The sequence below is a fragment of the Meleagris gallopavo genome, chromosome 1 (assembly GCF_000146605.3).
Source record: "Meleagris gallopavo isolate NT-WF06-2002-E0010 breed Aviagen turkey brand Nicholas breeding stock chromosome 1, Turkey_5.1, whole genome shotgun sequence".
NCBI lineage: Eukaryota > Metazoa > Chordata > Aves > Galliformes > Phasianidae > Meleagris > Meleagris gallopavo.
In genome coordinates, this window is record NC_015011.2 from 73,587,010 (window position 1) to 73,605,101 (window position 18,092).

Here is an 18,092-nt window from a genome sequence, read left to right on the forward strand (position 1 = left end):
GTACAGAGCCAGGACCATTTTTAGCAAAGGGCCCAAGGAGCTGGGATGGAACAGAAATAGGACAGCTGATTTAAACTGGCCAAATGGATATTATATACCATATGACATCATGCAGAATGAGTTTGAAGCGGGGGAAGAGTTTATCTCACTCTTCCGTTGCTCAGGGGTCTAGCTGGGCATCAGTCAGGGGGTAGTGAGCAATTGCTTGTGCATCACTTGTTGTATACATTCATATGTATAAACAAAGATAGCTATTATTCTTTTCTCTATCCTGTCACCTTGGCAGGCAAGAGTGAGTGAATGACTGTGGTCCTTAGCCAGCTGCCAGGTTAAACCACAATGGCAGTTATTGTAACTTGATGTAATATACAAGCCTAAATGGCACACAAGCTGTGTAAAATTATTTTTCACATTTCATGCAAAGAAAAATCAGTGCTGGTCCACTCTTCTTCAACATCATCATCAGTGACTTAGAAGGAGGGATAAAGTCCACCCTCAGCAAGTTTGCTGATTATACAAAGCTGGAAGCAGTGATTGACACACCTGAAAGTTGTTCTACCATTCAACAAGACCTGGACAGACCAGAAAGCTGAGCATGGAGGAATCTTATGAGGTTCAATAAGAGCAAATGCACCTGCAGAAGAATAACTTAATGCATTACAGGTTAGGGGATGACCTGCAGAGAAGGACTTGGGTATGCTGGTGGACAGCAGGTTGGCCATGAGCCAACAGTGTGCCCTTATGGCAAAGGAGGCCAATGGTATCCTCAGGTGCATTAAAAAGAGTGTGGCCAGCAGGTTGAGGAAGGCGATCCACTTGTCTGCCCTAGTGAGGCCACATCTGGAGTAGTGTGTCCAGATCTGGGCTCCCCAGTTCAAGAGAGATACAAAACTTCTAGAGCGTCCATCAGAAGGCTACAAATATGGTTAGGAACCTGGAGTATCTCCCTAATGAGAAAAGGCTAAGAGATCTGGGACTATTCAGCCTGAAGAAAAGAAGACCGAGGGGGAATCTGGTTAATGTTTATAAATATCAAAAGGGAGGTTGGAGGCAAATGGATGAGGCGAGGGTCTTCTCAGTGATTTGTAGTGTTAGGATAAAGAGAAATGGCCTAAAACTTGAACATAGGATGTTCCAAATAAACATGCGGAAGAATTTCTTTATGTTAGGTTTTACAGAGCGCTAGAGCAGCTTGCCCAGAGAGGTTGTGGAGTCACCTTCTGTGGAGATATCAGTGCAATCTATTGCTGGGAATCTGCTTTAGTGGGGGGGTTGGACTTGATGATCTCTTCAAGTCCCTTCCAACCCCTGCAATTCTGTGATTTTGTGAGAAAAACTTATAATCTTACATTTCCCACACTTCCCTATGTTCTGTCAGAAATACAGACTGCTTTTCTCTGAGAATGACTTTAACGATATTCCAAACCAGTTCTGAGCAAACTGCTGTGCCTGTGCAATAATCATGAAAGATGTATTAGTCTTATAGTGCAGTAAAAATTCCTTATTATGGTCTGGATACAAACAATAGAATTACATTTTACATGTATGACAGAGCAAGGATTCAACAGCCACTGTCTGTAGCCACATTGTCATCCCTACCACCTCTTTATCTGCTAAAGCCTTGTCCAATTTGTGCTGAATTCGTGAGATCTTTCTGGTGATTGAATTTATTTGGAGCAGGCCTCTTGTTCTTCAGAAATCCTGCCTTCACAGCATCTACATCCAAAACTTTGCGCGTGTATGTCTAGCAGGTTGTCTTTTCTATTTGGAGGTTGGTGAACCCTTGAGGAGTATGGAGAGGCATTTCAGAAAACAAACTTGATTCACAAAATTGCCCAGGATGTATTTCCACACAGCTTTTAAGCAATCAGGAGCCAAGGGATTTTGCAAAGCAAACACGGGTTCAGTTTTAGTTAAAATGAAATAGAGCTTCTCCACTGAGCCCCTTGCAAAATGACAGTCCCAGTCCCATGGAACACAGCTGAAGCAGAAGTGCATTACATATGGAGACACAGCAAGGCTCATGCAGTGTCTGGGAGAAGCTTCTGAGCCGGAATGCTGCTCCTTCCAATCAAATTATACCTTACAGACCTTGAAAGATATATTATTACCCAAATAGCATTTCTGCTTTCCAGGCAAATGTGCATTCTCAGGTCATAGTAAAGCTGTCAGAAAATGGAAGAGAAGCTCTCTTTTCAACAAAAGCATCTCAGGTTCTCTCCAGAAATTTTCATTCAAACTAAATGAAAAGTCACTTAACTTCTAACTGGCATTTCCTCTCTCTCTGTTTCCTTCTGAATATGAACTTTGCCTGTATCCATTAAAGAGGTCAATGGATCTGGGACTTCATAGTGAGGGTCTAATATTTTTGGAACTCTGACTCTTTCTTTCCTCTTCTTGCTTGCTTGATTTGTCTTTTTTCCTACTTATAAAAAGAAAACTAAATTAGAAAATACTTAAGAAGACAGATGAGGAAAGTTTCAGTTTTTAAAACAGAACAAAGCAAAACAAAACAGAAATCCTCTTGCTTTCAAACTAAATTCCAACAAAACATTATTTTGAATTTCACAGTTTGAAAGACTTTTCTGCTTGTGTTTTTTTAATACCAGAAAATCAAATCTAAAAATATATGTTTTTGAAATTTTCTCATTTTTTCTTGAAAAAATAAAAAATAAAATAATAATAATAATAATAATAATCCTGCATGTAAATGATTCATCCAGTGGGAATGTAAATATGAAAATACCTCATGTTTTTATACCTCATATCTTACTTTGCAAAGTTTCTAAAAGGCTGCTCTTTCATATTCTACCAGGAGAAACAGGAACTGTTATCTGACTAATACAAAACCATTTATTGGCCCTGTTTGAGCCAAAGTAGATCCAGATTGATTTGAAAGGACTGTCAAAGAGTTTAAAAAAAAAGAAAATTTAGATGGATTTTCAGGGCTGTAGCAAAACATAAAAACAGGCTTCTTTGGTGTGGCTTTGGGCTTGTTTGCAAACATCTTGTAGATCTTGAGAATTTATTTTGATGATCAGCTTAACTTCTCTTTCTTTAGTTTAATTTAATTTTTCCTGATTGCATTCCTTTGCCCCACCCTACAGTGAACACTTGCTTTTAGTAGTGTTTACACTTTCTAGATCTTTGCACTAGGTTTGCTGTCATGCCTTTTTTATCATATTATAGCAAAAACTTGCACATTCAAGGCAAATTCTTTAAATGTCAGTTATACAAACCTTCTAGTCTTTTTTGCTGCTCTTTATTTTATTTTTATATGACAATACCTTCCAACATTCAAACAGCTTTCCTGATCTTTCTGCTGTGCTACAAAAATTCCTTCCTAGCTCTGCAATGCAATGCCATGGTAATTGCATTTATTAAATATTATACCTTTCTAAAGTTTTCAATAATTCTTAGGTCAAGATCATTGTTCTCCCAGTATACTAACTTGTAATTTCTAGTTCAATTCTCATTTCGTAATTTTCTGCCAATATTTTATGTCTTCATCTCCCCAGCAGAGATTGTATTTTTCTTTGCTAACTGCTGTTTGCATACCTTCCCAGTTCTGCTGCAAATTTAATTTGCTTGCTGCTTGACCTTTTTGCTATTAACAATTAGCAATGAAAATACTATATCACCTTATATTATTCTCCGTGGTGGATTAGTTCTTGTGCTTTCTATTTCTAATTTTCAAATGATTTCCAAAAACAAACAAGCAAACAAACAAAAACAACAAAAACCAAAAACTGAAAAAATAGACAAATGCAAAACTACAGGCAAATTATCAGTTTTTGTAAAAATAACACAAATCTAATCAAGTCATTGGAATTTATTGATTTAACTAAGAATTTGACCTTTAGATTTCTTGTTACCTTGGAGAATTTTCAAAGCTACGCAGTGAATAATATGAAAGCAGAAGACTTTTGCAGAAATTGTTTACTTCAGCTACAGCTTTAATTCTTCATCATGACTAAGATGTGGCTAATTGCTTATATCAGATGTGATTATTTTTATTTCCATATATTTCACAGTTATCACTCTAGTGATCAGCTTATCATACAACATTCCAGATGGGTTTTCTGATGCAGTCAGTGCAGCATGAAAACACATAAACATATTCTCTGTACTCCAGATTTACAACAGAATGCCTGTACAACCTTGTTAATTACATCTGACCTCTCTATTTCCAGTTTGTTTAAAACATGAACAAGAGCATCCTCCTTAATTTTTCTGTATTAATGTAAATAAATGTTTTTGGAGTTCTCAAATATCAGTGACATAAGAGCTGTAAAAGAACACAGGATGATTTGCATTTATGGAATATTTATGTTAAATGTCTCATTAGTCTCTAAACAGACACCTCCCATATAGCATTGAGGGCATTATACTGCAGTGTTGTCAAGCCTTGTGTGGAGAGACAAAATCTTTAGTCTTAGTAGGGAAACAACAGACAGCTCTTTGAGGAAGAAAGCAAAGGATGTTTGAGTATTTATCCAGGATAACAAAATGCCAACATCATTTCATGGAGCTCCTTATTTTGCAGATCAAGAAAGTCATGAACAGAGATTTTTACTCTACTAAAATCTTTCATCAAACTAGAGGAACCAGGATCCCAATCTCTCATGACCTCACCCTGGCTTTCTCAATTTGCAGATTAATCACTCAACTGGTTAGTGCAAAACTACATGATGGCATTCTGGGCAGAAGCAGACAGGTGTAATCATCGTGTCACAAAAATATAAATGAGGAAAGGAATTAAAATAGAAAAGACCTAGCTGTGACTGAGGAGATATCTTCCTGCTTCTGTAGCTGATTGCAGAGCAGAGGATGCAACTAGTACAGTTGGTACACATTATTAATAGTCAAGCCTCTTGGTGGAATAGGTAGAATGTCCAGCACCTCTGGGAGGTCTCAGCTGCCCAGAATTCTGTGTCAGTGTTGGGGGAATGAAACCCTAACAGAATTACCAGGTGTGAGAAGCAATTGCTGTGCCAAGTAGTGAGGTAAGCACTGAGGAACTGCTCCTGACCTTTCTCTTGGAAATAGATAGGTATGTGTAAATTGATCATGTTCTAATCTCCAAAAAGATACATTTGCAGAAGGATCAAATGCAGACACACAAAAAGTTGCAGTCAGCTGCATCAGAAAAGAACCAAAGTTGCTGCACTTCTACACAGCATGTTTAGCAGTTAAAGCATTTTCCCCTCACAGCAGATGTATTATCACATTTTGTGATTATTCTGTCTCTCAGAAAGCTCTCAGCAGTTGGGAAAGCTTTCCATAGAGAAAAGTAGGGTCAAGATCACAACTGTAATAATAAGTAAGGTAGATTCGTTTGAAGTGCAAGTGGGCTTTTCATACTCAAGTATGTAACTGTTTAAAGAGGAAATGACAGTGACTCAATAGGCTTAATTCCATTACTGCAATACCTCTCACTGGTATACTCTCAGTGGAGACTGTTGGGACAAAAGTGCTGAGATGTGTTCTCTCTTGAAAATGGCCTTGAGCAATTCGTAATTAAAAGCTACTGATCTACTGTGGGTCCCCTTCCTCAGATACAGTATGTTTCCCTACTCCCCAGCCCATTTGCAAGAGGAATGCATTGATTTCAAGTTACTTCACTCTACTTTACAGTTTGGTTGGCCCTGAGAATGGGAGGGTTAACACATAGAGCTGCCATAATCCAGTCCCACTTGATTTTATGTCTGAATTCTCAGGCATCTTAGTGGGCCTGGGTCTTGTGAAATCTTTGGTTTCAAACTGTGTGTTGAAATTTCTGTGTCTTGAGAAACAGAAATGTTCAGGAGGGTCATAGCATCTCTTGGGGCACTCACTGCTCTGTAGCCATCTATCATAATAAATTCTTCTACAGGCATATGTTGTTGACATATAGTCTACAACAAATAGTCAATTTGATATTGACAAATAGTTGATTTCTATTCTGAAATATGTGCAAATTTTAATGTACAATTATTTCATAATCTATCTTCTGCCATCTGAATATTCATGATGCATTAATATTTTTCATTCTGTACATTTTCATTCCCTCCCGAAGCACAGAAGATAAGGACTGTATTTCTTATCAACAAAGTTATAAAGGTTAGGAAATGAAAAGGGCATTTTGTTACTTCTTGTTTTCCAAGAGTTTATGAAAATAGTTTAGCAAGCGATGAGAATAATTGCATTGTTATCATGCAAAAGCCTGAATAAATTGTCAGCTACTACAAATGATCATTGCTTAGTCTAGGAAAAAAAAAAAAGAAACTTCTCTTAAATTTTTCAGAAAGTGCCACATACTTCAAGCTGACTTACATAAATCATGTTAGGTATTACAATGCTGAATGAAAAATTCACCAGTCACACCAGCTTCTATTCCGGCTCCTCTCAGCAACGACTTAAAAGTGGATATTTAGGCTGTGTCTCACAGTACTAGGGTTTCACTATTTTCACAGCACATATTAAATGACATTTTGCGCTTCAGCTGTGTAGACTGTTCAGAGAGTAATCAAAATAAAAGATATTTATTATTATTAATCACCACAAACAAAACAAAAAAAGCTTTCCAATCTTACGTAAAGCATTGTGCCAGAATAGATTGGAAAGTAATTTACCAGAGTCTGGTGGGGATTTCATTTCTTAATGAAAATAATAGGTAAGATTGTTGATTACTCCTAAACTTAGGACTTCCCCAAGATGCTTATGCTAGACAGCATCAATTCCCTGTCAACATCACAGGAATATAAACCATTAAAATAAAATAAAGCTAAGCTGCACTTGAAAGATTGAACAACTTTGCAATGCTTCACATTTTTAGTAATGTTTGTTTTTACCTGCTATGCCACGAATGTCAGCAGTCTCCAAGTCAAACTTGTTTAGCACATATTAACAGTCTGCTCTATATACTACCAGTTTTTGCTGGCTTTCCTGCCACGTTGTGATATCTGTTCCTCTAAGTCCTCTATGTGGGAATACAAGAAAAACTGTTCAGAGCAGAAGCTGTGGAGCAAGATAAACAGCACCTCTATACCACTCAGACTGCTTAATTGCCATTTAGTTCTACTCCTAGTTCTGCTATGGATCTTTGCTCCTGTTGGCATGTTTTAAATCACTTTTGAAAGCTGAGGTAGCATCTCTGATGCTGGAGACTGACACTATACAAAGGGATAAATATGAATAAATGAATATTTCCCTACTTTGATGTCCACTACTTCTCCAAATTTTACATAGCACAGTGTTTTCTGACCACATTTAATGGCTTCTTTGAACCATGTACCCACCCACTTTTTTTAATCACCTCTAGCAAGAGTCTAGCAATAGCTCAAAGCATTAAAGCTACATCCCAAATATCTAGAAGACTACATAGAATAGTAGAAGATGAAAGCAAACCTAATCCAAAGATTCTCAGCAGCTCAGGAAAAAAGTCTTACAGAATATGTCAGCAGCCCTTCCTGAATTACCAAAACATGGAATGGAAATGGAACTTGGAGGTACAGGAGGCTACAGGCACAAAGTGAATCAAGTTATCTACCACTATGTTCTTCCAATACTGAGCTCCTAGTCAAATGATGAGTTCATCATAAACAGGTAGGTCAATAAGGGATATATTTTGATGTAAACCCAGATAAGATGCTAGGTCAATTTTTTCAGACTCAAACTGGGATCTCTAAAATCTTCTACAACCACAGAACAACAAGGTCAGGTATAGTACATATTGCACAGAAAGATAATTATACTGATTCAATTTTATGCATGGTTATACTTGATATATACTGAGGACTTACTTACTTCAGGCAAGATGATATACCTTAATGTCAAGTAGGCTGTGTGTCACAGCCAATTTACATGATCTTTCTGGACTTGAATTTCTGAGTACACCACTATCTTCACAGGTAAACAGTTCCTAGGAGAACTGTCTCATAGTAACTCCCTAAAAACTGTAATTTCTTTAACCCAATGTTTGCATTTTCTTTCCAAATTCGTGTCCCCAAAGTATGTCAGAAAACTGTAAAGATTAGTACTGAGACAATTTACTTTTTGTAGCACATAATTTATTAAGATTAAGTTAAACTGCAGGTTAAATTTCAGAGTAGTATAATCTTTTCCCACCAAATTTATGAGACACTTTACTTTAGGTTCAACAAAATATTTTTCAACAAAAGATTTTTAACATTAACATAGTTCTGCCATGGGTAAGAAAAAAACAGTTTATTTTAACTGATTTGATTTTGAGATCTCTAACCCTATCTGTGTGCAGTATGACATTAAATGGAGTTTGCAGGAACTCTAGTCTTATTTTTCTCACCTCATCACCTGCTCCAACTTGTGTATTTTGTTAGTGCCACTTAGTTTTGAAATGAAGCAGACCAGTGATTACATGCAGCTGCATGCTGGCATGAATAATGCTTTCAGCTTTCGAGCAGAGTGTTCTCAGAGCTTTCCTAACTATTGTATGGCCTTGTGTGTCATATTATGTGTGAGTTAGTTCTTCTGAGTGCTATGAGAAATCTGCTGAATGACACATGTTTTAAAATGTCTTTTCTGTTTCTTAAGGAATGTAATTTACCAAGGGCAAGCTAAATTGCACAGGAAAAGATCTTTTATACAGCTCAGTCTGGGCTCTGAGATCCATCTACGTGAAGTTAGTATTTATTTAGGTATGACAGTAACTGCATGGTAACTGAAAATCTAAGAATTTCTTTCAAAGCATAGCTTTGCTGCAAACAACTGTCTAGATTTAGGCGAACTCATACTGTGACAAACTGAGAATGGAGAAAACGCATTTCTTGTCCATAAAAGGACATCCACAGAGGGTAGCTCTGATTTTGCTGCAGTTCCAAACTATGAAGAGGGGACTCACTGTTGCTAAAACAAGTTTTGCTTCGTTCCCTTCCTCCTCCCCCATCCCCCCTTTTTTTTCCTTCTTAAACAGAAAATGCTTTGTTAGAAAATTTTATTTTAAAAGGTCAGATTTCTCTGCAGTTTCTTCTGGTAAAACACACAGTACCCAAAACATTACCAGGAAGTCAATGGAGGTGATTATTTCGCTTTACTCATTGCTGGTGAAGTCACAGTGATTATTTCGCTTTACTCAGTGCTGGTGAAGTCACATCTGCAATGTTTGGTCCAGTTCTGGACACCCTAGTACAGGAGACATGGACATACCAAAACAAAGATGACTAAGGGACTGTCATACAAAGAGAGGCTGAAAGAGAAGGGACTGCTTAGCCCGGAGGAGAGAAACTCAGACTCTCTTATCAAGGTGTAGAAATACTTAATGGGAAAGAGTAAAGAAGGTGGAGCTAAACTCTATCAAGTGTGTTCCATACAGTGACAAGAAGAAATGGACACAACCTGAAATAGAAGAAACTACTGAAAGAAGCGATATTTTTAGTTTTTTTTACGATGAGGGTGATAAAACAGTGAAATTGCCTGGATGGGTTTTAGAGTCTTCATCCATGAAGATATTAATAAAATGACTGGACATAGTCCTGTGCAAGCTGCTCCAGCTGACCCTGCTTTGAGAAGGAATATTAGACTAGATGGTCTCCTAAGGATCCTTGCAACATGTGTGACTTCATTCCAGAATGCTGGCAAACTGACATATGCTGGACTAGTTTGCAGTGTGGGAGAATGAATCTCAAGACTTTTTTCAGTCACTTGAAACAGTACTTCACCCAGGGCCTCTCACATGGTATGACAGTTCTGTAACAACATGAGTTTTAATATTTTCATCTTCAGTCCACTGCCTGTGTAAAAATTTCAGTTAATCTACTTCAAAGTCAATGGTTTTCTTCCGTGATCTTATATTTGACAGTGAATATTAGTTTCATTTAAATTCAATTGCAATTCAGTACAAAATAAACAGTTATCCATAAGGGAAAAAACACTTCCTTACACAAATACTCATAGTTCTCAACTACAGTATGATAGAAAGATAAAACCAGAAGTGGGCAAAGGGCTTTCAGAAGATACTGAGAAGTTAGAATTAGAAAGACAATACAGGAATCCACATTAAGCATAGTATGGCTAAGTGCACTACAAAAAGAAGCACAGGATGCACAGTTTTCAAAATTTCAGTCTTGAGTTCATTTTGATCTGTTTGAACAAGACTCTTCATTTTCAAGAGGAGTGGGGAGAGAGTCTTTCTTCTGTCCATTAATATTTCTAGCTTAAGTCAGTTTTGTTCCACTCATGAAACAAGAGAACTTCATTAAAAAAAGAAAAATAGCAAACAGGCCCCAGCCCAGAAAAGAGCCACAGAAAAATGCTCAGTGTACAATGATGCTCTTAAGGTTAGATACAAGCCATTTGATGAACAGAAATTTGATGTATTCATAAGATTTCAATACATGCAAATTCTTGACACTTAGTAAAGTCAGACCTTTTTCATTTTATAGAAATAGACTTTAGAGTCTGCTACTCTCTTGTGTCTTTGAAACCAACCACTCATCGGAACAAACTCTGCAAAAGTGATTTAGCATCTGTTCATTATCAAGGCTTGGTCATGCTTTCCCAAGAGTAGCTACCTAACTTTATGGAGATGGGACTTAACTGGCATGTCTGTCACTATGCAAGGAATGAATAAAAGTGAGATCATTCTTAAAAGTGCATGAGAGGTTGATTAAATGTTGAAAAAAGAAATTGTAAAATGTTTGCATTTATTACAGAATAAAATTAAATAATGTATTAAAATACATATAGCCCACCTGTATTTATCTTTACTGCATAAGTAAAACATTAAAAATTAATCAGAATTTTTATGTTTACAGCATTTAGTAAATCTTATTTAATTGCTTTTATCTTGACTTTCTGTTTCTTTGTAGATCTTACAGGTGAACAAGGTGATGTCCATCTTGTTTTATGTGATATTTCTTGCATATCTTCGTGGCATTCAGTCAAACAATATGGATCAAAGGAATTGGCCAGAAGATTCAATGAATTCTCTCATTATTAAACTCATTCGGGCAGACATTGTGAAAAACAAGCTTTCTAAGCAGATGATAGATGTCAAGGAAAACTATCAAAACATAGTGCAGAAAGTAGAGGGTTACCAGGAGATGGATGGAGATGAAAATATGAAATCAGACTTCCAGCCAGTTATTTCAATGGATACAGACCTCTTAAGGCAGCAGAGACGCTACAACTCTCCTCGAGTTCTCCTGAGTGACAACACACCACTGCAACCACCACCACTGTACCTCACAGAGGATTATGTTGGAAATTCAGTGGTATTAAACAGAACATCTCGTAGGAAAAGGTACGCAGAGCACAAGAGTCACCGAGGGGAATATTCTGTTTGTGACAGTGAAAGCTTATGGGTCACGGACAAATCATCTGCTATCGACATTAGAGGACACCAGGTAACTGTGCTGGGAGAAATTAAAACAGGCAACTCTCCAGTTAAGCAATATTTTTATGAAACAAGGTGTAAAGAAGCCAAACCTGTTAAAAATGGCTGCCGAGGCATTGACGACAAGCACTGGAACTCCCAATGCAAGACATCCCAGACTTATGTTAGAGCACTGACTTCAGAAAACAATAAACTTGTAGGCTGGAGATGGATAAGAATAGACACCTCCTGTGTGTGTGCATTATCAAGAAAAATAGGAAGAACATAAATCTGCATCTCTTTGCTATATAAGTTATTACTTTAAATTATATGATATGCATGTAGCATATAAATGTTTATATTGTTTTATATATTATAAGTTGACCTTATTTATTAAACTTCAGCAAATCTACAGTATATAAGCTTTCTTTCTCAATAAACAAGACTAAAGGCTGTGCGTCTCTGCTATGGGCAACTCCAGATTTCTTTAGACTATATTTGTGACACTGTTTGTTGGCAGAACACCATAACCTGACTGTAAAATCTGTGTAAAATCAGTATTCTTCATTCAATATAGTCAAACCAGTGACAATTATTTAGTAAACTTCTTAAAAATCAGATTGATGTCAAGAGTTGTGTACATATTTGTATCTCTCACTATACACACACATTTAATTGGATTCAGTATCAACACTAAAGCAGAAAAGAACTAAAATATGAGTCATAGCCTGTAGCTGATGTTGTTGTCAGAGTCATCAAGTTACTGTAAAATACAATTTATCATGTCAGTTTTGTCAATGAAATGATCATTTTCCCTGTTAGCGTTTCAGGATGATTGTTTATAATCCAGCAATCAGTGTTGTTTTTAAAGTACGTTACTTTTGCAACTATTTCTAATGCTGACAAGTAATCTTAGAAACAATATTTTAAAAATCTAAGATGTTTATAACTAAACTAATGAGACCAAGAGCAGATCTAAATGGATCATTAATACATAAATGACTATTTCTTCTGGATATAGTATTTATTGTGATTGACCTTTTCTTCTACACTAATCTATTATCTCATGCTTAATTTTTACATCATTCTCCTCTGTCTGAATTTTTAAATTAGAAACAAAGCCAGTGTTCTTTTAATGCTAAAAGAGCTCTTGGTTTAAGAATTATTATAAAGAAAAAGATTATATCTTAGGGTGGCTATCAAAGCCACACATACATATGAAACTGTTCTCCTCAGTAACACAGTCCCTGTTTTTAATGGAAGAAAAATGAGTAGAACCTCACAGCAAGACTGGTACCTTTCACAGAGATATAAAAGATTTTATTTTTCTTTTTAAGCCATACTGTCATTAAAATTCAGGTAAACCATAGCTATAATGAAGTTATTCAGTCACACAGGTTTGTGGTTAGGGCAGAAAAACTTGCTAATAAATACCTCATACTATTTTTTGCATTGTCATTTAGTTCCAGTGGGGACACTAATAATTATTCTACCTGAAGATAAGGGCCATTCTACATTACCTATATTATGCACTGGATGGTATCCTACTGTCATAAAAGTAAATCAGAGTCATGTCATGGATTTTGGTCAACAGAACTAAGATTGAACCACATAACTTATCTGTCCCTAGATAATTCTTAATCCACAATCAGTGCTCAAAACAAAGCCCTTCAAAAAAGTAGCTATAGTAGTCTTAAATTTTTATATTATGGCTTTCATTGCTGTAGCACATTTCACATCAGAAATGAAAATGAGATCAGAGTGTGCAAAAATATGGTGATAAGGTGCCTTTATTCATATAATTTTCACTACTGGAGAATCAACTTTGAATCTGTAAGAGGTGATCAATGCAGCAAATTGTGTGGTCTCCCCTAATCCCTTGCAGAGAGCCCTACACATCATAAAATGGACAGGTTTCTTACGAGCACAAGCAAGGGAATAGCTGACACTCTGAAAACTAGGCTGGAGCATGGAGGTGTAATTCTGGAGAGGAGCCCATAAACAAAAAGTTTTTTGAGAATTCTCTCAGTTTTCAATATGAGGCCAGGGTATTTACCTCAGAGGAAAAGTAATCATCTCAATGGACTAAAAATTAGCTTTGCTTCAAGCAGTAATAGCTTCAGTTTTAGTACGAAGGCAATGATTAAAAGGGAAGAGATGATATAACAAGCAATTCAATATCTAATAAATGTGATTAGATTTTTTTCCTGAATTCTCCCTCCTTGGAAAACAAGCAAAAGAAAACCCTTAACAGATCTTGTGCTATTTTTACTGGCAGAAAAGTGTAGGTTACAATAACCCCTGACTATTAATTTTTCTGTTTGTGAAGAGAAGTATATTTTTAAGAGGACTGTCACACTGAAAAATTTTCCAGGTTATAAACCTAATTTTACACCCAAAATTTCCAAATAGAGATTATTTTCAGATATGGTAAATAACCGAGGGCAGATATTGTCATTGTATATAATTGTATTATTGACTTCAGAGGTTTCCATTCTTCCATGCATCTATTTGGTCTATATCTATAGAAGAAGGGCATCCTCTGATCTTGGATAGACACTGTTGCTTACATCCCACTAATTGGTGACTTCATTGTTCCTGGAATATGGATGGTGCTTGTTTACATCATTGTATATCCAGAGAAAGTATACTAAATACAGGTGAGAAAATGTATTATTATAGCAATGTAATTAAAATCAGAATCTATTCTAATCTAATTATTTCTACCACTGAAAATGATCATTCTTCATAGGTTTAAAGAAAACAATTTGTTATTCTAGTTAAAGAAAGTCATTATGATTCTTAACATCACCGATACATTGAGCGTTTTCTAAGTGCCCAGCAAAAGCACATCAGAGCAAATATAACACCAATAATCTGAAACATATTAAATAGGAAAGAAACAGGGTGCATGAGGTTATGAGATCAGCTGCCTCTTTCTAACCTTAGTATAGAAATGAACAGAAGTGTTACACTTTGGATATGATCCAACTTCCATCGAAGTCAAGAAAAAAATACTGTGGGGAAATCTGCATCAGGCCATCAGTGAAGAGAAACCTGCAGATCTCAATCAGAGAGCAGAGCAATTACACACATTAGTTACATGTTCTTGTAAAACCTGTGTACACATAAGATGCTGTATAATTTTGTAACAAGTTTGTAAACAAAGCCTGTAATAAATTTGTTAAAGCTTAGTTCTGTTTTGCCTGTAGCTTGGGATGATTTTATTGCCAGCTCCAGTGATGGCACACTGAATTAAAAATTCTCTATCTGACATTTTTGTATATTTAAGCAGTTAAGCAAAATACTCAGCTCACAATACTTATTTCAAGTATTTTGAAACTCACTCCTATTATGCAGTTTCAATATTCTATATTTCAATATTATTTTGCCAATAGATCATTATAAACACACATTTTATTTAGCTTTTCTCCAAAATGACTGAATGCTATTCTGAAATTGCCTTTCTGTGTCAAAGTAAATTTTCTCCAGTTTTTTCCCTATATTTTAAAGTCCATTTAGCAACAGTAAAAAACACTCCTCTGAGGTTTTGGGAAACCATCTGCATTTATTTTATCACCTTTGAACATGTGTTCGGGAATGCAGTATGCGTAGAGAGTTTACTGCTACCAAGAGATTTGTGCTGCTGCACCAGGAAAAAACTTTGACTGTACAAAGAGTGCACTAAAAACCATTCTGTTCATACTCTATAATTTCAGTGCTATAGCAATCAACATCACTATACATTGTGTATCTGCAAACAATATCAAACAAGAAATAAATTTGACTGGGAGTCCCAAAATTAAAAATTTAGTGGTAATGACTTGATATTTCTGTCCTTCCAGTAGATGCATTTACACAGTAAAGTAAAATGCATGACTATTCATTTCATTTAATAGAAACATTGTGGCAAAATCAGTGGGATTCTATGTTCTCTCTGCTTGGTACATGTATTTAATTCATCAAGCATGTGATGGTGGGGCCAAGGGAGAATGAGGAGGAGAGGATAATCAGCTCAACAGCTTGTGAGAAGGGTGGGAGCATTTTTAACGTGCAGAGGGCTTATTTTCAAAAATGCTTTGCCTGTATTTTGTTACAGCAGATGGCAGAATGACGAAGCATGCGCAGACATAATGTAAAAAAAAAAATACAAGCAGTGTAGGGATAATGAAACCTTTCCCTGGGAGAGTCTGCTATTCTCTGCCCCTGTAGATCTGTACAGTTTTGCGCAGATTTTTTGAGAGTTTAGCAGTAACATTTCCATTAAATTACATAACAAGAATCTGTGTTAGAAAAAATACATCTACTACATTTTTTCTGGAATGTCTTAAATTCACAAGCTTGATAATTTTATTAAACATATATATGTATATTTGTAACCAAAAGATGACTTGGTACTTCTGATCAACAGCAAATGGTAATACTTTACATGAAGATCTCCAAGTACAGATTTCTTCTCTGTTTTGTTGGTGAGCTTTGAAGCCACGTGAAAGCCATATTTTCACTATACAACTGAACTTTTGATGTCATTATCTTATATTTCTAGCCAGCTCGATCACATTTTGCAGATGGTCATTGTACAACTAGGTGAGAACATGAGCAGCCTTCTCTAAATCATGCTTGAGAAGCAGCTGTGTGTATGTTGGTTCTATATGGAGCAAAAGGAGAGAGAATGTGACAGAACGTTATATTGTCTTTTCACTCACTTTCCCAAATCTCCTAGTCTCTCCCTTGAGATGCAAGTTGCCTAACCAAGGAGTGGTAATCAAGAGTGGCTTCTTGTTTATCTAGGGGTTGAGATAGAAGATAAAAGTTTGACACGAGTACAGTGGGTGCTCCTCAGTTTACGTTTCTTGTCTGCCCAGAAGTGGGCCTTTCATGAACTTGAGTAGTCCTTTCGTAAAGCAGTGCTATGACCGCAGAATGTTGTCCATTCCTCTCTAAATCAGAGGAGTAGAAGATGCCCCTTCTGAGGATGTTGCTAGTATTTACTAGTGCCACAGAGAAGAGAGAGAACACTTGAATATTTGGATTATTTGTAAATCACATCAGATAATTTGACAGAATACATTAATATGTTCAGGGAGGCTTCTAAGGGAGATGAAATGCTGCTTTTTTCTAACTAAATATATTTCCTGGCAGGTGAAAAAAAACCTGCTGAGAAGACAGGGAGTCAGAAGTGTGGTGTTGCAGAAGTCTCACAGAGTTTTAGGAAGATGGGGTTGAGGGACTATTCAGCTATAATCTCAGGTGAAAGAGTCATTCCTGATATTACAAGTGTTAAATAAACACCACCAGACCTGAAACATTGATTCAATTCAAACATTGACTCTTTTAATTGAGGTCAATTATTCTGCATTAATTAGGAATTAACTATGCTCAATGAAGACAGAAGATGAAATCTTGCTCTTGGTTATTCCAAAGCAACCCTTGTTGTTAGTACTTTGGACTACAAAGCTGTTAAGTGAGGACAGAATTTGGCTAAATCCAAATTGAATGTGAAAGAGCGTAAGTTGTAAGGATTATCCACCACGCAAAAAAAAAAGCCAAGGTTTTCACATCAGTGTCATAAAAATTGTTGACTATTCCATCTAGTTCCCTATACCTAACTTTTAAATGGTATTTTAACTACTCAATATGATCAGAGCACAAATGTTTAGCAGCAAATGAACAAGAGATTTAATGGAAGCATGTAGTAAAAGTCTAGCACTGTAAAAAGGAATCAACAGAAATTATGTTCTCTGTGTCTGAGAAAGAAATGTTAATACAAATCTTAATTTTGCTTTATACATATTATTTTGTGTAATAAGCACCTTGCTTACTGCTTGGAGACACTCACAGTGTGTAATCTGTGGATAATGGAGTAGAAATATGCCTCTAATCTTTCTGGGCCAAGTAAAAGTTGAGAAGTTGCACATTAGTGTAGTAGATAAATTAAACGTGAGATTGAAATATTCTGCTTCTCAGGCTCAGAGATTAAATACATTTTTAAATATTGAATGGCAGTTTTGTCACGTTATTACAGATACCTTCAGTCAGATTCATACGTGACACAGCCCACTGCTCAGATGGAACATACTTCTTTATCTTCGTTTTTGTACACACTGACTAAATGTGATTCCCATTAAGTTCAGAAGACAGAAATTTGCTCATTTCTACACTGCTGATAGAACATACGCTATAATCCCAATATATGAGACAAATTACAGGTCAGAACATGGTTCCTGCATTTATGCCCTGAGGAAAAACTTGCAGGAAGGGAATTTTTCAGTGCTGAAAAAAGTTCTTGGCTACAAGAGCCGCAGCGTCTGCGCTAAGATATCACAAAACCTTGTGTTTGAAGTCTCAAGAAGGCAGAACTCTTCAGACTGAAGAGCTGAAAGGTAGAAAAGATGGAATGTATGACATAATAATTACTACATTGTTTCCTTGAAAATTAAACTCCTCAAACATATGAAACAGACTGAGTAGCCCTCATGATACTCCTGATCTCAGAATCTGATGCAGAGGCACAGGCCAATAATCTTGGCTTCTTGAGACTTGGCATCAGGATATGGTAGTTGTTCTAGGAGAGAGTAAGGTTGAAGAAATACCTTCTTCCACCATAACTAGATAACAGCAAATATGCAAAGCAGAGTTCTTATGAAAACAGCCTTGTCTCAAATGCCCATGTTTTCTGAATTGCTGCATGCAGTTTTCTCAGAGGAATGTGAGGGCATTGGAAAACAGAAGTTAGATAGAAACAGGAAATTTCTCATTC

The 18,092-nt window shown here is 36.3% G+C and overlaps 1 protein-coding gene across 1 annotated transcript; it reads left to right on the forward strand.

Annotated features, from left to right (window-relative positions):
* Positions 1 to 10,832: 10,832 nt before the first annotated feature.
* NTF3 (neurotrophin 3) lies at positions 10,833 to 15,239 on the forward strand. The gene has a single exon (XM_031555526.1). The coding sequence runs from the start codon at positions 10,848 to 10,850 to the stop codon at positions 11,619 to 11,621; it is 774 nt and encodes a 257-aa protein (XP_031411386.1). The 5' UTR covers positions 10,833 to 10,847; the 3' UTR covers positions 11,622 to 15,239.
* The last annotated feature ends 2,853 nt before the right edge of the window (positions 15,240 to 18,092 follow it).

Excerpts from the sequence above, each read along its gene's own strand:
- NTF3 (XM_031555526.1), top strand. The coding sequence starts at position 10,848 with ATGTCCATCTTGTTTTATGTGATATTTCTTGCATATCTTCGTGGCATT.